We start from the raw sequence: 19,623 nt of genomic DNA, 5'->3' as shown, positions 1-19,623 counted from the left end.
TCCTCTGATGAGTGGGAGGGCATCTAAGTTTAGGAGCATACTGAAGAAATGTTAGCTGGAGGGTCTTCATGGGGTGGAAAGTAGATGGCTCCTGCCTGCATTGCAGGGTGGACCCATCCGTTTGGGCTCTGGGATTCAGGGGAGGAGGACAGCAGCTGGATATAAGGCTACTGTTCTGTGTCAGGAGGGCACTCAGGGATGTACTGAGATGATGGGGTTGGAAGGGCCCAGGGAATGGTGACTTTGAGAAAAATTGCATCTCAGTTGAAGGGGTTTGGTAGAGGCCTGAGTGACTGGCCCTTCACTTCCAGATCCTGCTGGGTAAGGACACAGGAGGCAGGCTTTGGGGGTGAAGAGTTTATTTATTGCTCTGCCCCCGTGGCCCAGCAAGCCCAGGCTCTACCAGCAACGATAGTCGGGACAGGTCTCAGACACAAACTCAGGATGGATAACATAGTTGTTTCTCTGGGGACCACCAGACTTCTTGAAGTGACTTGTGTCCCATCTACAGGAAGAGATGGGTCAGCCCTTTTGGATCTTCATACGTCAAAGTGAATATCTGACTCCAGTTTGCAATGCTAACCTTATCCCTACACTTTGCCTATAGCACTGACCTTGGGTTCCAATACTGACCTCCTGACCTTAGGTTCTACTGTTAAGTTGCTGATACCCAATATTTCCTCCTTAACATCGACTTCTTACTCGTTACTTCAAGCTCTGAACCAACGCCTTTGGCTGTAAGCCTACTGCCAACCTGTAACCCTTTAATACCGGCCTCCTAGCCCTCTCCTAAGGTCCTCTGTCCTTACCACCTTTGACTGCTCCATGCCACTAGCTCCCCCTGGTGGTATGTGCCTGTCAGTGCACCGCGGAGCGTTCTCATCCCATCTACCAGCCATCCTCCCTCAGCTCCGCCTCACCAAGCCTTCAGGGTGCGTGTGCAAATGAGTGTGTGCGCGTTAGACTTACCTAAGGTTCGGATATGGGTAGTATGACGGCGGGGGAGTTGTAACAGCACACTGCATTCCGGGCCGGTGCTCGTAGGGAGGTACACATCTGGAGAAGGAGGAAGCCGCGAGCAGGGAGGGGTTGGGCCTTTTGACTCTCATCCCCCGATTTAGACCAATCCCCTGAGCGGCGCTTCAGGTGTCCGTCCCAAGGCTCGGAAATCCTCCTCTCCTTCTTCCTCACCCTTCAAAATCCCCAATGCAGCACCGACTCGGGAACCCCCCTTGGAAGACTCCCTCCCGGCAAGGCCTCATTTCTGCCCTTGAGGGAAGAGCGCCGAACCCTGGGGAAGGTCGGGCTCCGGGCGTTGAGGACCTGGAACCACCGGATCCCCGCCACTGGACAGCAATTTCTCCAGCACTAGGACGAAGCATCGTTTCTGAGCTTTCTAGAGGCTCAGACACTTTCCCACTCCGCTATGCCCTTGAGAGGGATAAGACTCAGTCTTGCACAATGAATCAGGCTCTCTCGGCCTGAAGAGGGGCGGGGGATCACTATGGACCCCTACTGCACAGCTCTCTGGGCTACGGCGGACAAAGTTCTCCCAGGCTTGGCTGCCGCCGCGTGCAGGACGAATGCCGAGCGGCAGTCTGGACTCCAGCTGTGCGCTCGGGCGTCAGTTTTCTTAGCAGTAACACGCGAGGGTGCCTACTTCCGCAGGTGGTGCGGGATCCGAGGAGGCCAGAGCCATTCTGGTAAAGTGGTCACCATTTCCCGGCTCACGTAGCCCCCAGGAATGACCGCACCCACTACCGACGGTGACGGGGGACCAGCAAGAGAGGACATTTTCCTGAGAACTCAGGGCACTCCACAGGCTAGAACCTGCGTCTCTAGGGCCAGGAGTCCAGGAAAGGGGGCAGGGCCAAGGAGATGGGGGCAGAGGATGCGACTGATGTGCGGGGTTTCTTCCTCAAAAACCCTCTGGCGGGACCTCCAGAGCATATAGAGAGGCCAGGTTGACCTTGAGCCCAGTTTGAGAGGGACGGGGTCGGGGACTTGGAGTAACATTCGTGCTGGTTCTCCCGCCTCAGTTGTTAGTTCAGGCCTTGGAGCCCGAGGGCGGGACACGGCGGGGCCTCGAGAGCGTGCAGCGCGGGGCTAGAGCAGGCTGGGGGCCTGCACGGAGGCTGGCCGGGCTGGAAGGGGGCGGGGTTCTGGGGCGGGGCTTGTGTGGGGTGGAGCCCGGCTGAGGCGGGCGGAGCCCTGCGAACCTTACAGTTGGTTGCTCCCGGCACCAAGGCCGCAGGCGGCGGTCGGTGCAGGGCGCCCCGCTGGCGTGGTAGTCCATCCCGCGCAGACAGTAGTGGCGGCCCGAGCAAGCACTTTCGTAACCATGGAAGGGCAGGCGGCTGGGCAGCGGGTCCACGCACCCGCATCGGGGCGTGATCCGCGGCAGCTGCTGGTTCCGCGACAGTGAGTTCAGCATGTTCACCATCACTTCGCGCTCTGCGCTCGCGGGTCCCCAGCGCAGGAGACCCAAAGACAGATGCACAGGGATAGGAAAAGGCCAGGTCAAGGACAGAGTGAGGCGGAGACAAAAGCCAGGACGGATAGATTCAGGGTTCCACCCTCTCCAGGACCCTCGGCCTCCTCCCCGTCCTTCAGGTACCCATTCCGCCCTCCTCCCGGCCTTCCCCAACCCTCACCACCCGTTCTTTCCAACGCCCCACTACCACTCTTTACCGTAGGCATTGAGCCGCTCCGGCTTAGGAGGGCATTCCAAGGGCATTCCTCGAACTGCTGTCTCCATCCCGGCCTCCTGGAAGCGGCACACGTGCTACCTCAAGCTCTGACCTGGCAGAGCTGCTCCCTTTTAGGGGTCCTCCCAGAACACCTTGACCTATCGCCACGCCGCACCTTCTCCCGCCCTTCAGCAGCTCCCCACCTCTCCGGGGCTCTGTGTTGGCGGCTGTCGCCGGGCAACGCGTTTACACCGTCTACAGGGGCGGAGTGGGGTGGGAAGGGCTGAAGGTGGATGGGGTTTGGCTCCTGGGCCTGTGACAACCCTGTCTCAGCGTTTGCCTTCGATTTTACCCCTCTTTGTCTAGCTGACTGTGTTTAGCTGTGTCTGGGTGTCTCTCTAATAGGGGGTTTTCAATATTGCTTGTCATTCCGTGGAGAACTTGTGAAAGATTCTGATTCTTGAGGAAGTTCTAATTCAAAAGGGTTCCGTCAACCCAGGGTCAGCCATCAGCCTGTAGTTAAGAGCCCCGGCTCTGGTTTTGGGTCCTCTCAGATGCCCTTGAGTTTGCGGCCGTGGCTGGACCTTCTCCTATGTCCTTGGAAGACTCTCCTGTATCTGCACTGCTATTGAATGGCCTTAGTCTTTCTCCTTCCGTCTGTGCTCACATCACAAAGGAGGAGAAGGTGGAGCAGGGAGATTCATTGTGTCACTGACTCCTTGGCTAGCCCCAGTATCACAGAGGCCAGACTATATGGGGAGGGGCCAGCTGGCAAGCTTCGGAAAGGTAGTATATCAAGGAGTGCACACCAGCCATGTCCCTACAGAGCCCAGCCAGGGATTGGGGCCCAGGGCACCCAATCCCCAGAGATTGAGAGCCAGGGGCCCAGCACAGCCCCACTTTTGGGTTCCTTTTTCAACTAAAAAAATTCAAACCCGGCCAGGTGCAGTGGCTCATGCCGGTAATCCCAGCACTTTAGGAGGCCGAGGCAGGTGGATCACTTGAGGCCAGGAGTCCAAGACCAGCTTGGCCAACATGGCAAGATCCCTGTCTCTACTAACAATACAAAAATTAGCCAGATGTGATGGCACATGCCTATAATGCCGACTGCTTGGGAGTGTGAGGCAGCAGAATTGCTTGAACCCAGGAGGCAGAGGTTGCGGTGAGCCAAGATTGCACCACTGCGCTCCAGCCTGGGTGATAGAGTGAGACTCTATCAAAAAAAACAAACAAAAACAAAAAAAACCTCTGGTTTCACAGATGCGGAAGAGCTCTGGGGCATTTGTCGGGAAAGCAATGAGGACCTAATGGTGAAATATCAGTCACTGTAGTTTGGGAGGTGGTGGGGTATGCGTGTCCCAGTCCCCAGGCATCTGTGCTGGGTGCAACAGATACCTTAGGCAGCCGAGGAAGGTAGGTGGTATACTTGTTGCAGCAGCTGCTGTTGTAAGGTTCCATCCTCCATTTGTTGTACCAGTCACTGCCCAGGTAGTTTGGGCTGCATTTGTCTGCTGGATAATAGGGGTGGAGATGTCAAATAGTGTTACTTCTTACTCTACTCCAGGATCTGAGATCCCCTACATGTTTCTCTTCCGATTCCCAGCACAAAGCTGACCCTCACAGACTGTCCTCAAGCCAGACCCCAAGCCCAGCTGGGCCTACACTTGTCTTAAACACTGAGATGCAGCCCATATCCCACCTAAGGCAACCTTCTGAGTTTAGTCTGGATCCACTGTGCCAGCCACTTTTCCTGCCACTACCTTTTTTGAATCAGCCAGCGTGGACAAGGGGCCTCTTCCCAATTCCTCCCTCTCTCTCATCTTCTACTCTAGGCTCTAAGGTTTGCCTATTCTGCCTCCTTCAAAATCACTTGAATCTGGCCAGGCAAGGTGGCTCATGCCTGTAATCCTAGCACTTTGGGAGGCCAGGGCAGGCAGATCACTTGAGGTAAGGAGTTCGAGACCATCCTGGCCAACATGGCAAAATCCTGTTTCTACTAAAATACAAAAATTAGTTGGGCATGGTTGGTGTGCGCCTGTAAACCCAGCTACTCAGGGGGCTGAGCCATGAGAATAGCTCAAACCAGGGAGGCAGATGTTTCAGTGAGCCAAGGTCGTGCCACTGCACTCCAGCCTGGGTGACAGATCAAGACTCAGTCTCAATAAATAAATAAATAAAATAAATAAATAAATAACTTGAATCTACTTCCTCTTCCAGTGCCTCATGATCTCACTTCCATATCTTCGCAGCACCTTAACCAGGAGACAATATAATGTCTTGGTTAATAGACACCTATCTCTGCAGATAGACTGCTTGTGTTTAAATTTCAGTTTTGCAATTATTATCTGTGTGACCCTGACCGAGTTAATTAATTTTGATGTGTCTCAGTTTCTCCAACTTTAAAATGGGGATAATAGTACCATTTACTTCACAGGGTTGCTGTGAGGTTTAAATGAGTTAGTATATGTAAGACATTTAGAATGATGCGTGGCACATAAAAAACTATTATGATTATTCTAATGTTATCCTTGCCTCACCTTTGAAATCCTATAATCCAGCCTTGACATAGCACCTGTGGTACTTTTTCACAAATGAAAATTTGACCAAGACACTCTCCTACTTAAAACCCTATAGGGTTTGTCCGCCTTAGCCCCCAGTCACCTAAGCCTGTCCTACAAGGCCCTCAATGATCCAACAGTCTGAAAGAATACATATGCGAGATGGTGTGGAGGAAGCCCTAGCGAAGAGCAGCTGTGTGAGGGGGGGAGGGGTGGAGTGCTGGGATTTGGAGTTCAGGGATGGCAGTTTGCACATACTGAAACTGAGGTGTTTGGGGACATCCAGATCAAGATGACTATAAGCATATGAAGAAGAGTGGAATTCTGGTGAGAGGACAAATCTAGAAATTAGGATTTGAAGCTGTCAGTAATTAAAGGCTTGTGTTAAATCAAATGGCCTTGGAGGAGGAGCAAGGGGAGAAGAGGGTGCAGGATAACACCCCGAGGAACTCCATGTTTCCATGGTGGATGCACAGGAAAGGGAGGCATCAGAGAAGCTGAGGAGGACGTTGTTTCAAGTAGAGTGTGGTCATAGAGTGTGTGCTGGAGGATTAACATACAAAACAACATTAACAACAAAACAAGTAGAGAGTGGTCAGAAGAGTACAATTCATTGGTCTAGGAGGGTAAAGGTCTCAGAGGGTAAAGACTGCAGAGTCCTGTGGATTTGGTAATCAGAGCCACGCAAGAGCAATTTATTGTTTCATCATAGGAGATGCACATTCCCAACTTCCATTGGGAATTCTCAGTCCATTCAACAAAGACTTATGAAGCCTGGCGCTATGCTCGATGGAGGGGCACAGCTGTGAATAAGACCAGACTCGGCTCTTTTCGAATGTATAGCCAGACAGGTTATAGACATCCAAGCAAATGAGAAAGACAGTTTCTCATAAGGTATAAGAAAGGGTGAGGAAATAGAGACAGTGAGTATGGACCATGTTTCTGAGAACCTAGGCTGTTGAGGAGAGGAGCAAGAGATAATTTTTAGTTGGGAAGAAACTAGAGAAGGTTCCAGGTTGAGGGAAAGAGGTGTGGTGGGGCAGAGGGATGCAGGAGAGATGGAGGGAGCTGATGGGAGCAGGGTGGCTGGGAAGATGGGAGGAGATGGCATCTGGAATGCACTTGGAGGGATCTGTCTGTGGGAGGTTAATCCTTTCTCCAACTCTCTAAGGATGGGACCCAGGGCCCTTCCAGGTTTTTTTTTTTTTTTTTTTCCACCGACAAGAACCCTAAAAAGCAGGGCCTAGGTCATCTCCTCCAGGGCCAGGGTCAGGTCAGGGGGTTGGGAGTGGGGGGTGGTTAGGGAAGAAATCTAGGTCAAGGGTGGAGATAAAGTTGACATAGAATCAGGATGGAGGCCACGCATGATGGCTCAGGCCTGTAATCCCAGCACTTTGGGAGGCCGAGGCGGGCGGATCACCTGAGGTCAGAAGTTCGAGACCAGCCTGGCCAACATGGTGAAACCCCATCTCTACTGAAGATACAAAAATTAGCCGGGCCTGGTGGCACATGCCTGTAGTCCCAGCTACTCAGGAGGCTAAGGTAGGAAAATCACTTGAACCTGGGAGGTGGAAGTGGGTTGCAGTGAGCCGAGATCATGCCATTGCACCCAGACTGGGCAACAAGAGCAAAACTCCGTCTAAAAAAAAAAAAAAAAAAATCAGGATGGAGGTCACGATCCAGGTGGTTGGGTTCAGGTTGGGGGTCATTTCAGGTGTCAGCAAAGGGTGAGGCCTTACCTTCCTCTTGAGAAAGCCAGTACTTCTCAGGCAAGTAGGGGTGGCCTGATATGGACCCCCTATAAGTGTAGTCCTGTACAGCACATTTGGCCATCTTCTGCAGGGCTTCGGGATCCACATGTCGCTCCATGGTATGAGTCAGACCCTGGGCAAGGGGAGAGGGGAGAAATGGTTAGGGGCACAGAGACCCCAGCCCTGGGGTCTTGCTGGAACTAGATCCAGCCTCTCTTGAGAAGGTCAGCCCAGGTGGGTCTCCCAACCCCCCTCCCCATGTCAGAGGGATTCCCATGCTAGCCTTGGCTCCTCTGCACAGTTCTCTTGTCTGAATTACCCTTTCCTCCTTTCTTTTCATCCAAGGCTAGGGCTTGGAGCCAAGCGGTGGCCTTACGTCAGAGTAGTTTTCTGACTTTCTCATTTCTGCCATTTCCTGGTGGGGAGTTCATGAAGGTCAGAGCTACATATACCTGTCCTTTTTCTCCTAGACTGTATGCTGCCTGGGAGCAGGGCTGGGTCTCTGCCAACAGTGCATCAGACCCCAGTCTCAGAAAAGAGGGCTACCCTGGGAGCTGGCTGCCTTATGTAGGTGTCTTGGACAGGAAAGGCTCTCTGGGAATCTAGCATCTTAAAGAAAATGAAGGACAGTGCCGGAGGGGCACCTACTTTAAAATGTAATTCCCGGCTGGGCGTGGTGACTCACACCTGTAATCTTAGCCCTTTGGGAGGCCGAGGCGGGCGGATCACGAGGTCAAGAGATGGAGACTATCCTGGCTAACATGGTGAAATCCCATCTCTACTAAAAATACAAAAATTAGCTGGGCATGGTGGCGAGCTCCTACAGTCCCAGCTACTTGGGAGGCTGAGGCAGGAGAATCAACCCAGGAGGGAGAGGTTGCAGTGAGCTGAGATGGTGCCACTGCACTCCAGCCTGGTGACAGAGCAAGACTTCGTCTCAAAAAAAAAAGTAATTTCCTGACTGCAACCTGGCCCTGATCCTGCTGTGGCTGTGGCCCTGACACCAGTGTTGCCTTTGACCCTGACCTTCAATTTGGCCTGGTCCTTACCCTACCTTGACACTTTTCCTGTTCTTGGTCCAGGCCCTGGGCCCCTCTGCTTTTTGGGGTTCACTTCAACTTACCCTGTCACTTCTTGTCTGACTATATCTGTGAAGCCTGGATCAGGGCCTCCCTTCGGGGCCCCTTTTTCCTCAGCTGAGGGCTGAATGACAAGTTAGTTGTAGACCCACAGGTATCTGCAGGCAGCTGGTCTGAAAAGGCAGCTGGGTCACAGGGGTGGGACACCCAGCAAAGTCAGATAGGGCTTCTTCCTCATAATGGGCAGTGAGGTGCTGGGACAGTGATGCTATCACCCACACTTGATCCTTATGATTTTTTTTTTTTTTTTTTGAGACAAAGTCTCACTCTGCCACCCAGGCTGAAGTGCAGTGATACCATCATGGCTGCAGCCCTAACCTCCCAGGCTCAAGTGATCCTCCCGCCTCAGCCTCCCAGGCATGTGCACCACACCTGGCTAATTTTTGTATTTTTCATAGAGATGGAGTTTCACCATGTTGCCCAGGCTGGCCTTGAACTCCTGGACTCAAGGGATCTTCCCACCTTGGCTTCCCAAAGTGCTGGGATTACAGGCATGAGCCACCACACCTGGCCCTTCTCTTGGCCAAGGCTGAGAACTGGTTGCTCCAAGTGCTCCAACCATCCTCAAAACCTCTCTGCTCGGGGCTTCTGGGATCAACTGTGCCCAGCTGGCATTGTTCTGTGAGCAGATCCTGCACAGTCACACTTCTATGTGGGTGGTGGGCAGAATATGGGAGATGTGGGTGCATGGGTCCCGTGACTCAGCATTTCTCCGAGCTTTGCACACACACACACACACACACACACACACACACACACACACACACACACACACACACCCCTGTGTACCCAGATACACCCATAGATGCACATATAGGTGTATATTCATACATACACACTCAGATACACCCATTTACACACTAAACACAGATACACACACACAAACAAAACAGTCATTTAGAAGAATTCATAGACATCATCAATTTTTCTGTTAGATGCTTTGCTCAGATGTTTCCTCTTTGTCTGCTCCTGTTGATAAGTAGGAGATTATAAAAGCTTATTGAAGGCTTTGAGCTGTGTGTAGGCTTTGTCCACCATCAGCATCACTGTAGGATGATCTCATTGGACAATATTTTGCAAACTCTAATGTCAGTATCTGTAGGTCTTTCCTCTTGGCTGATGAGATTCTTCAGAAAAGACTCCTTCAACCTTTGGCCTGAGGGTAATGACTTAGCTGCCAGTGTTCTGAGAATCTAGTGCTGAAGATTGCGCTGGGGATTTTAGCATTCAGTATATGGAGGTTCACTTGTTTTCAAAATGGTACCCTGTCCTCAATCGGTATCCCCAGTCCTGAGGTCCTTGCCAAAAATTAGTCTCCTGACTTTAGCAGAGACAGAGGTGGGCAGTTACCCTGTGGCATGAAATAGAAGGGGTGATTAGTGAGTTTAACTGCTTTTTTTTTTTAGATGGAGTTTCGCTCTTCTTATCCAGGCTGGAGTGCAATGGCGCAATCTTGGCTCACTGCAACCTCTGCCTCCCAGGTTCAAGTGATTCTCCTGTCTCAGCCTCCCAAGTAGCTGGGATTACAGGCGCATGCCACCACGCCCAGCTAATTTTTTTTTTGTGTATTTTTAGTAGAGATGGGGTTTCACCATGTTGGCCAGGCTGGTCTCAAACTCCTGACCTCAGGTGGTTCGCCCACCTAAGCCTTCCAAAGTACTGGGATTACAGGCGTGAGCCACCTCACCTGGCCTAACTGCTTGTTAACAGCTTTCAAATAATCCTTATTTTTGCCTTGGTCCTGTCCCATCCTCAGTTCCAGAGAAGCCTAGGATTACCAGTTCCTGAGCCTTTTGAAAATTCTACAGTTTTAAGTTGAATTATGGCTTGGCTTTTCCATTGCTGGCTTTAGATTCAGCTTTCTCAGATCTGCTAAGTCAGTTACTATTTATTTATCATCTTTTCCAGCTTCCAAAATTGTATTGCCATTGCCTCTTCCTTCTCACTCTCCTTGTGAGTTTATCTCTTAAATATTCATTTACGGTAGTTTTAGAGGGGTTTTAGGAGGGAGTCAAAACATGTGTTCAACTTTAACCAAGAGAATTATAATTCTTTATATATTCTGTATATTAGTCCTTTACTATTGGCACCTATACATGTTGCAAATGTATATAAAAGATATTTATCTTTTCTGTTTGTGGCTTCTGTCTTTACATTTCTTTCCTCTCTCTCTTTTTTTTTTTTTTTTTTTTTGAGACAGGGTCTCACTGTTGCCCAGGCTGGAGTGCAGTGGCACAATCACAGTTCACTGCAGTCTCTACCTCCTGGGCTAAAGCTATCCTCTTGCCTTAGCCTACTGAATAGCTGGGACTACAGGTGCACACCACCACACCCAGCTGATTTTTTTTTTTTTAATTTGTTTATAGAGACGATGTTTCCCTGTTTTGCCCAGGGTGGTCTTGAACTCCTGAGCTCAAGTGATCTTCCTGCCTTAGACTCCCAAAGTACAGGTGTGAACCATTGCACCTGGTTTTACTTTTCTTTATAGTGTCTTGATGAACCTCTTCTTGTGTGGTCAGTGCTTTCTGTGAATTATTTAAGAAATTAATCCATACTCTCAGATAATGGAGACAATGTTCTGTATTTCCTTGTAAACACAAAACAGTTTTACTTTCCATATTTAATCTGTGAGGAGTTTGGATAACTCATCTTCTTTAAGTGTGTTACAGCTATTTCTTGAACTTTTGCCCTTCTCTATAAATTTTAAAAAGTTTATTGAAGTCTTCAGAAAATCCTGTTGGGATTTTAATTAGTAACTGGGACTACAGGCATACACTACCATGCCCTGCCAATTTTTGTATTTTTTGTAGAGATGAGGTTTCACCATATTGCCCAGGCTGGTCTTGAACTCCTGAGTTCAAGCAATCTGCCTGCCTCAGCCTCCTAAAGTGTTGAGAACCACACCCGGTGGCACTGAATCTTTATGATAGTAACTCTTCCCATTCGTGAGCATGTTATATCTCTCCATTTATTTAAGTATTTTTAAAAAAGTATTCAATTAAGTTTTATAATATTATCCATACAGTTTTACATACATTGTTAGATTTCTAATCATCTTTATTTTTTGATGTTAGAATGATGTATATTTTAAAAATTATGCTTCCTAAATATTGGTGTTAAGAAATGTGATTGACTTTTAATATTTATCCAATTATTCTAACAATGTGTGTAGATTCTTTTTTTTTTTTTTTTTTTAAGACTAGTCCAACACACTAGTGAGGAGAGAAAGAGTGGAACAAAGAGTTTGATCTGTAACTGACTGTGAACAATCAATTGAGATAACTCACTACCTTGGACCAGCCAATTTGTAGATTCTATATATGCAGTTGTATTACCTGCAAATAATGACAATTTTGTTTTTTCCGTTCCTATTCTTATATCTTTTTACTTTTTTTTTTGTGGTGTCCTTGCCAAGACCTCCAGTACAATGCTGAATAGAAGTAGTGAACATCCTTGCCTTGATTCCAATTTTTAAAAGAATGCTTCTAACAGTTAATCAGAATAATGTTGGCTGTATATTTTTGGTATATATTTTTTATCAGGTTATATTGGCTAAGTTTTTCTTTTTTAGTAATAAATGGGTAATAAACTTTAGTAACTGCTATTTCTGCATCTTTTTTAAATGGCTTCATTGAGGTATAATTTACATACCATAAATTTCACTCAAAGTGTACAGTTCAAGAATTTTTACTAAGATCTCATGTCCATTTCTGCATATTTTGAAATGATCTTGTGGTTTTTTTCTTGAATCTGTTAATGTGATGAATGATATTTATTTTTCTAATGTTAAACTATCCTTGCATTTATGAAATAAATACAATGTAAACATCACAAATTATTTTTTATACACGACCGGATACGGTTTTCTAATATTTTATTTAGAATTTTTGCTTTTGTATTTATGAATGAATTGGCCTGTATACTTTTATTTTGTTATACACTTTTGATTAATTTTTTTTGTGGGCTCAAGCAGTCCTCCTGCTTCAGCCTCCGCAGCAGCTGGGACCATAGGTGCGTGCCCCCACACCTGGCTAATTTTTAAATTTTTTTGTAGAGATGGGGTCTCACTATGTTGCCCAGGCTGGTCTTGAACTCCTGGGCTCAAGCAATCCTCCTGCCTTAGCCTCCCAAAGTGCTAGGGTTACAGGTGTGAGCCACTGCACCTGGCCTTCTTGATTAATTTTGTAGCAAAGTTATGCTGGGTTCATAGAATGAGTTAGGAAGCATCCTCTTTTTTTCTGTTCTCTGACAGAGTTTGTATAAGATTAAAACAACTGTTCTTCGAGCATTTGAGGAATGTAACTGTTTATCTATGCTGGGTGTTTTCTTTGTGGAAAGTTTTCAAATTACTGGTTTAATTTTTTAAATCGTTATAGGAGCATTCAGATTTTTTCCAATTCTTGAACTGGTTTGGCAAGTTTTATTTTTCTTGTGTTTGTCCATTTGCTTTCAATTTTATTAGCATAAAGTTGTTCAGAACATTTACTTTTATTTTCTTCTACATCCATTGTTAGACCCTTCTTTTATTTGTCTGTGCCTTGTTTTTCTTAATTCTCTAGAGATTTGTCTATTTTATGAGCCTCATCAAAGAAACAACTTTTGCCTGTTCATCTTGTTGAATCTTTGCTTTCTAGTTTAACTTTTGCTCTTATTTTCATTATCTCCATTCTTCTATTTTTTTACATTTATTATTTTCCCCATAAGTTGTTAAGTTTGATGCTCAGGTCATTTATGTTTCACAATTTTTTAGACAAGGATTTAGGGATATAGGTTTTCCTCTACAGCTTTTATTGTACCCCACAAATTTTGATATGCAGTCTTTTCAGTTCTGAGTATATTTCCATTTGTTTTGATTTCTTATTTGACCCATTATTTAGAATGGTGTTTTTCAAAATTTTAAACTTACAAAGGATTTTGGTTATCTTTTTGTTGTTGATCTGTAATTTTATTACATTGAGGTTAGAGACAGTTATTTTGCATGATGTCAATCTTTGAATTCTGTTTATGTTTGTTTTATAACCTAGTACTTGGTCAACTTTTATCATGTTCCTTGTATGTTTAAATCTGTAGTTGTTGGGTTCAGGGCTTTATTTATGTTAAATAAATCAAGTATACTAATTATATTGCAAGAGTTTTAGGTCTTTGCTTTTTTTGGGGGTTGGGGATGTCTGCTTGACCAATCAGTAATTGTAGTGTGTTACAATCTAATATGGTATATTTTGCCAATTTCTCCATCTGGTAATTCTTTATTTTTATTTTTAAAAAATTTTGTAGAGATGACATCTTGCTTTGTTGCTCAGGCTGGCATGGTTTTTTGTTTTTGTTTTTGTTTTTGTTTTGTTTTGTTTTTGAGACAGGGTCTTACTTTGTCACCCAGGCTAGAGCACAGTGGTGTGATCGTGACTCGTTGCAGCCTCAAACTCCTGGGCTCAAGCCATCTTCCTGTCTCAGCTTCCTGACTATAGGCACACACCATCACACCCAGCTAATTTTTAAATTTTTTTGTAGAGATGGGGTCTTGTTATGTTGTCCAGGCTGGTCCCAAACTCCTGGGCTCAAATGATCCTCCTACCTGGGCCTCCCAAAGCGCTAGAATTACAGGTCCTTGTACTAATTCCATCAGGCCAATACAAGTTTGTAATTATAATATCTTCCTGGTGAATTGAAACTTTGTCACTTATGTAGTGATCCATCTAAAAACTCTGTGTGTGTGTGTGTATTTAATCTGAAAATCTCTTTTGTCTGTTACTTTTTAGCTTACTCAGTTTTTTGTTATTGTATCCGTATCAGTCAAATTTGGATCAGAGAAACCACTTTTAGTGATATAGCATAAGAGATTTACTTGAGAGATGAGACTTTACACAATTGTGGATACTGGTTAAGAACTCTGCAAAGCTGTTGTCTTTGCATCTATTTTTAAGCCTGAAGTCAGTGGCTGGCATCAGGAAGGAGAACTGGACATGAAGTGGGGAAGAGCAAGGACAAACTGGAACTCATGAGGAGGACAAAGTCGAATTTGCATCTGTCTCACTGCCTACAACAATGATGATATGGATGGCCTTCAGGACAAGCTGGTGCCCTTTGCCATGGAATTGTACGTACACCTGGCCCAGGACCCAGAGAGGTTGAAGGAGATCCAGTGGGAGCTAGAGGAGTTGTAGCCAAGTGCTGCTCTATGGCAATAAGGTGAACTACTAAATCAGCAACATTGTGCATAAGCTGCCACAGTGCTTGGTACCCCACATCAATCTTCAGAGGGTAAAAATGGCTGTTCTTTCATTTATTCTTTCCAAATATCATGCAGATTTCTCTCATGGCCAATTAGGAAACATTTAGGAAAGGGAATTCTCGCAAGTATAGTTCCAGCTAGTTGACAGTACAAAACTATATTTTATGCTCTCTTTAGAACAATGAGAGAATCTAGGAACACCTAACTCTGTCCTGTTCCAACTTAAATGATAGTTTTCTAATATTTTAGTTCTTCCTTTAAATATTACAAATTAAAAGCCATTATAATTATTTTCTATAGATAACGTTTGCTTAAATTTACCTCATGTTTATCAGTTCCTTACCATTCCTTCTTGCATCTTAGACTTTCCTTCTGTGATCATTTTCCTTCTCCCCAGAGTATATCCTTTAGAAGTTCCTTTATTGTATATAGATCTGATGGTAATAAACATTTTCATTTTTGTTTTCCTGTAAATGTCTTTCCTTGGTTTTTGAAAGGATGACACTTTGAAAATTCTTTTTCTTTGTCTGCTTTTAAGGTCATCTCTTAAGCTGGTGAACTGCAGTTTCATTGTGAGGTGACTAACTGTGGAATTTCTTCTTTTTTTTTCCTCTATTTGTGGATTCATTTATTTTGTTAGTTCTGGAATATTCTGAGCCTTTTTCTTTTTAGATAATAACTGTTCTTTATGCTCTTTCCTTCTGAGATTCCCATTAGATGTGTGTGGGATCTTCTCATTCTATCTTTCATATCATTTAATGTTTCTTTCATATTTTCATCTCTTTGTTTCTCTGTGCTGCGTTCTGGGAAAATTATTTCAGTCTGTTTTTCATTTCACTGGACTTTTCAGCTGTGTTGACTCTACTCTTTAATCCATCTGCTGAGTTTTTGGTTTAGCAAATACGTTTTTCATTTCTAAAAATTCTATTCAGTTCCTTTTTACATTTATCTACTCATTTTTTAATAATCTCTTATTGCTTGCTTATTTTAATGATTTCATATTTTTAGTTATTTTTATTTTTTAAATAGAGATAAGGTCTCACTATGTTGCCCAGGCTAGTCTTGAACTCTTGGCCTCAAGTGATCTTCCTGTCTCAGCCTTCCAAAGTGCTGGGATTACTACAGGCATGAGCCACTATGCCTGGCCAGATTTCACATTTTTTTAAAAATCATAATTATTCTATATTATTGTTATTATTTTCTGAGACGGAGTCTCGCTCTGTCGCCCAGGCTGGAGTGCAGTGGCACGATCTTGGCTCATTGCAAGCTCTGCCTCCTGGGTTCACACCATTCTCCTGCCTCAGCCTCCCAAGTAGCTGGGACTACAGGCGTCCACCACCACGCCCGTATTTTATTTATAAAAATAAAAAAAAATTTTCATATTTTTAGTAAAGATGGGGTTTCACCGTGTTAGCCAGGATGGTCTTGATCTCCTGACCTCATGATCCACCCACCTCGGCCTCCCAAAGTGCTGGGATTACAGGCGTGAGCCACCGCACCCGGCCCAATTATTCTATATTATTTAACTGTTAATTCTAATATCTGAAATTCTTGGGAGTTTAAGCTTATTATTTGTTGTGTCTGCAGATTCTGTAATATGGTGGTTTGTTTTCTTTTATCTCTTATTGTGAGCTCATGTTTAATTGGCTGTTCTTCAAAGGATACCTGGAAACCTACATTGAGGATGTTTACCGCCATTGAAGATAAATACATGTGTGTGGGGTGTGTGTTGGGGGGCAGAGACATGGAACTTTCTGGTTAAGTTTGGAATTTACAGATTTAATTCTTCTATCTTTCAGCTAGTTTAAGGCTTAAATGCCTTTTTATAGTGCTAATAATGGCATTTGTCCTCAGGACAATCCTGTCTTCTTAACTATACTTACCACTCATCTCCATGAGAGTCCAACACAAAATAAAAATTAATTTTTATTCAGAACTTAAGTTGTTTTGAAGCAACAGGGCCCTTCAGAGTTTCTAGACCACCATACTGCCAAAAGCAGAAGCTTTTCCTTCATTCTTTTTTTTTTTTTTTTTTTTTTTTTTTTCAAGAGACAGGGCCTCGCTGTGTCATCCAGGCTGGAGTAAAGTGGTGTGATCAAGGCTCACTGCAGCCTCAACCTCCACCTCCTGGGCTCAAGTGATTCTCCTATCTCAGCCTCCCGAGTAGCTGGGACTATGGGCACATGCCACTGCACCTGGCTAATCTTTGTATTTTTGGTAGAGACAGGATTTCACCGTGATGCCCAGGCTGGTCTTGAACTTGTAGGCTCAAGCAATCTTCCTGTCTGCCTCAACCTCCCAAAGTGCTTGGATTACAGGCGTGAGAAACCATGCCTGGCTTTTCCTTCATTCTTAATACCACTGCTATCTGACTTTCACTCCTCGCCATTCATTGAAGCTGTCTGGCTAAGTTACCAAGAGTTACTACATCCAAGAGATTTCTTTCTCTGTCACTAACACTTGACACTGATCTTTGTCTAATAATGCTGTCTTTATTGGTTTATCTTTGATTTTCCTCCTAGTTCTCTGGCAATAATTCTCTGTCTTCTTTTATGGCTTTTCTTCCTTTACCTACCCTTAAATATTTATATTCTCCAAAGTTATGTCCTTGGCCATTTTCGCTCTCCTTTGGCAATTTCATCTCTTCCTATGACTTCACCCACCATTTATATGATGATGACTTCAAGATCTCTATCTATAACCCAGACCTCTTTCCTTTGCTTCAAATGAGTATATCTAACTACTTGCCAAACATCTTTTCCTGGATATCCTCAAATATTTTTGTTCTAAAATGAACTCCAAATCTCTAATCTGTTATTCCAAACCTCAGTTGATAGCATTAGCATTCCTCCAGTTGCCACAGCCAAAAACTCAAGGGTCACCCTAATCTCTCCCCTTACCATCCAGATGGTGACCAAAATCTGTTCATCTACTTTTTAAAATTCCCTTCTATTGAGTATGGAGTCAGGCACTCTCATATTTTGCTTGTGGAAATGTAACTTGTTACAACCCTTACTTATTATGGCAATTTGAGGTATATAGCAAAAGTTTTAAAAATGTGTATATCCTTTCTCCCAACAATTTCACGTCTAGTAATTTATCCTAAGGGAATAATTGGAAATGTGTACAAAGATACATGTATAAGAATGATTATACTAGCAAAATTTTATAAAGTACCTAAATTTTCAATAAGATTGCTTAAATACACCATTTTGTAATAAATTTTATTTATTTTTCTAATAAACAATATTTGCTTCCTGAAAGGGCATACAATAATATATTAACAATGGTTATTTTAGGTAGTAGGATTTTAGACCTTTTTTCTTTGTGCTTCTCTGAGTTATCCGCATTTTCTACATTGAGCGTATATTTATTTTGTAGTTAGACAAAATAAATTATTTTAAAAATTCTCTCCTATTCAACAAATTCCTTTTCTCATTGTGACAATCTCCTTATCTCCCACCTACATCCTCCTTCCTCATCTTTTCACCCCTCGCTGGCCTTCCTGCCCTCAACCCCAGCCCCTGCAATTCCCTGACACTGTGGCCAGAGTGGCCCAACTCACCATTGAACCATGACTCTCCCTCCCAGGTTCAAAAACCTGGAGCCTTATGTCCACGCTGCACAACATAGCCAGAGAGGCCCTTCTTGGTCTGCAGATTCCTCTCTCACCCAAGGACTAAACTCTCCTGCTCTAACAGTTTCAGTTTCTGGTAGGTCCCTGCCCACAGGCTGCCTTTTCTCCTGACTCTCTTCTGCTGGAAGCCTCCTCCTCCTGGATCCCTCAGTAGATCTGCCCTTCAGGTTGGACAGTGCTCTCCCCTTTCTGGCTCTCCACCTCTGCTGGTGCATGTTCCACATCGGGCAACTCTACTTTGTTCACTTGTTTGCTGTGAGCTCCTCAAAGGCAAGGTCTGGCCCTTCCCTTTTGTATCCTGGGTTGCCTACAGATGAAGATACTCAGCAAAGTTGGATGGTACACACAGATAAATTCTCTTAGGCAGAGTCACAGTTAGACTCACAGATTTCCTCCCACCTGACCGCCAATCTCCAAGCACAGACACAAGGAAACTGTGATACATATACATAAAGGCACGCATATAGGACAGTTTCCGGCCTATTCCACAGGCAGCCTCAGGGCCTTTGCACTTTCTGATCACTCGTCTGGAACTTTCAGCTCTTCTATTCTTTCAGGTCTTCATGTGGCTAGTTCTATCTCATCTTTCCAGTCTCAGTTTATTGTCACCTTGAGAGAGGGTTTTCCGTGACCTAAGTAGCCCTTCCTTTCCATTTCCACTTCCACTACTCTGTTTATTTCCTTTACAGTATTTTTGAAGAATTTATAAAACTCATGTTTATTTCTTTTTTATTATCTGCCTGTTCCTACCTCCTACCCTAATGTAATTCCATGAAGGCAGGATTTTGTGCTATTTTACATACCATTGTAAATTCTGTGCCTAGGTAAATGAATAAAACACACACATACACAAAGCTGCAAATAATTACAAACACACATTGCCAGGCATCCAGACTGGCCATACGCTCTGGCCTGCCCCTCCCCACCAATCTCCCACTTACCGGAGTCAGAAACTTGTTGGCTTCCCAGGCACACAGAGGTGGGTCCTTATAGACCTCCTTGATGGAGGTGGGAGCCCTGTAGGAGTCACTGTAGGTACTGATAGGGGTCCTGGTCTTACGGGAGAACAGGAACATGGTGTGGTCTTGGAGATGCCGTGGTGGGCTCTACCTGTCAAGGGCTCCTGCTGGACATCAGTGACCACCCTTCCCCTAGACAGGCCACACCTCCAGCCTGGCAGGTGCCCCTAGCTGCTATACTCCCCTCCTGCAGAGGATCTCTCAGCTTCCTTCCCCAACAGCCTTCCTGCTCCCACCCCACACTGATGCCCCCTCCAGGATGGGCACTGCCCATTGTGATATCACCTGGCTCAGCCCCATCCCTGGGAAGGTGAGGAGGTCTAATTCCTTCCCTGCTCCTGACCCCCTCCTGCCTCAAGCCTATCAAAAGAGCCCAATTTCTAAGAGTTCAGAGGGCCTCTGGAGATCTTCTAGGTCAGGCTTCTCACTGTTGAAGAGAAACAGAGGTTCGGAGGGGTTGTGACTCACCCAGGGTCATGCAGCAGGTCAGTGGCATGCCTGGGAACCCACAGGTGGAGGTGGAGTAACACGTGTGCCCAAAGGACCGGTTCTTTCTGCTTCCCAGCCCATCTGCCCCTTGCCCACACCCCAGGGAGGGAG

General features: G+C 45.3%; 1 protein-coding gene across 7 annotated transcripts; it reads right to left on the bottom strand.

The window, feature by feature from the left end:
• Positions 1 to 329: 329 nt before the first annotated feature.
• On the bottom strand, positions 330 to 19,362 carry SPMIP6 (sperm microtubule inner protein 6). Of its 7 annotated transcripts, none has more exons than XM_063713964.1 (7): positions 18,946 to 19,362; positions 6,988 to 7,132; positions 4,086 to 4,198; positions 2,692 to 2,767; positions 2,220 to 2,454; positions 970 to 1,056; positions 330 to 505 (listed from the first exon to the last, which is right to left on the bottom strand). In XM_063713964.1, exons 1-7 carry the CDS (start codon positions 19,078 to 19,080, stop codon positions 400 to 402), a joined length of 897 nt encoding a protein of 298 aa, XP_063570034.1. In that variant the 5' UTR covers positions 19,081 to 19,362; the 3' UTR covers positions 330 to 399. The 7 variants fall into 7 exon arrangements, with proteins under 7 accessions (XP_063570034.1, XP_063570033.1, XP_063570036.1 ...); XM_063713963.1 differs by having other exon boundaries at positions 331 to 505; positions 4,086 to 4,201; XM_063713966.1 differs by lacking the exon at positions 18,946 to 19,362 and adding an exon at positions 8,123 to 8,254 and having other exon boundaries at positions 331 to 505; positions 4,086 to 4,201.
• Positions 19,363 to 19,623: the final 261 nt, after the last annotated feature.

The sequence above is a fragment of the Pongo abelii genome, chromosome 13, assembly GCF_028885655.2.
Source record: "Pongo abelii isolate AG06213 chromosome 13, NHGRI_mPonAbe1-v2.0_pri, whole genome shotgun sequence".
In the NCBI taxonomy this organism is placed as follows: Eukaryota; Metazoa; Chordata; class Mammalia; order Primates; family Hominidae; genus Pongo; species Pongo abelii.
This window is presented reverse-complemented; position numbering and strand designations above follow the sequence as displayed.

Excerpts from the sequence above, each read along its gene's own strand:
- SPMIP6 (XM_063713963.1), bottom strand. The coding sequence starts at position 19,080 with ATGTTCCTGTTCTCCCGTAAGACCAGGACCCCTATCAGTACCTACAGT. Across the intron at positions 4,202-6,987 it reads CTGGCTTTCTCAAGAGGAAG|CAGACAAATGCAGCCCAAAC; the intron begins GTAAGGCCTCAC and ends CCTATTATCCAG. Across the intron at positions 1,057-2,219 it reads CGGGAGCAACCAACTGTAAG|ATGTGTACCTCCCTACGAGC; the intron begins GTTCGCAGGGCT and ends CTCCTTCTCCAG.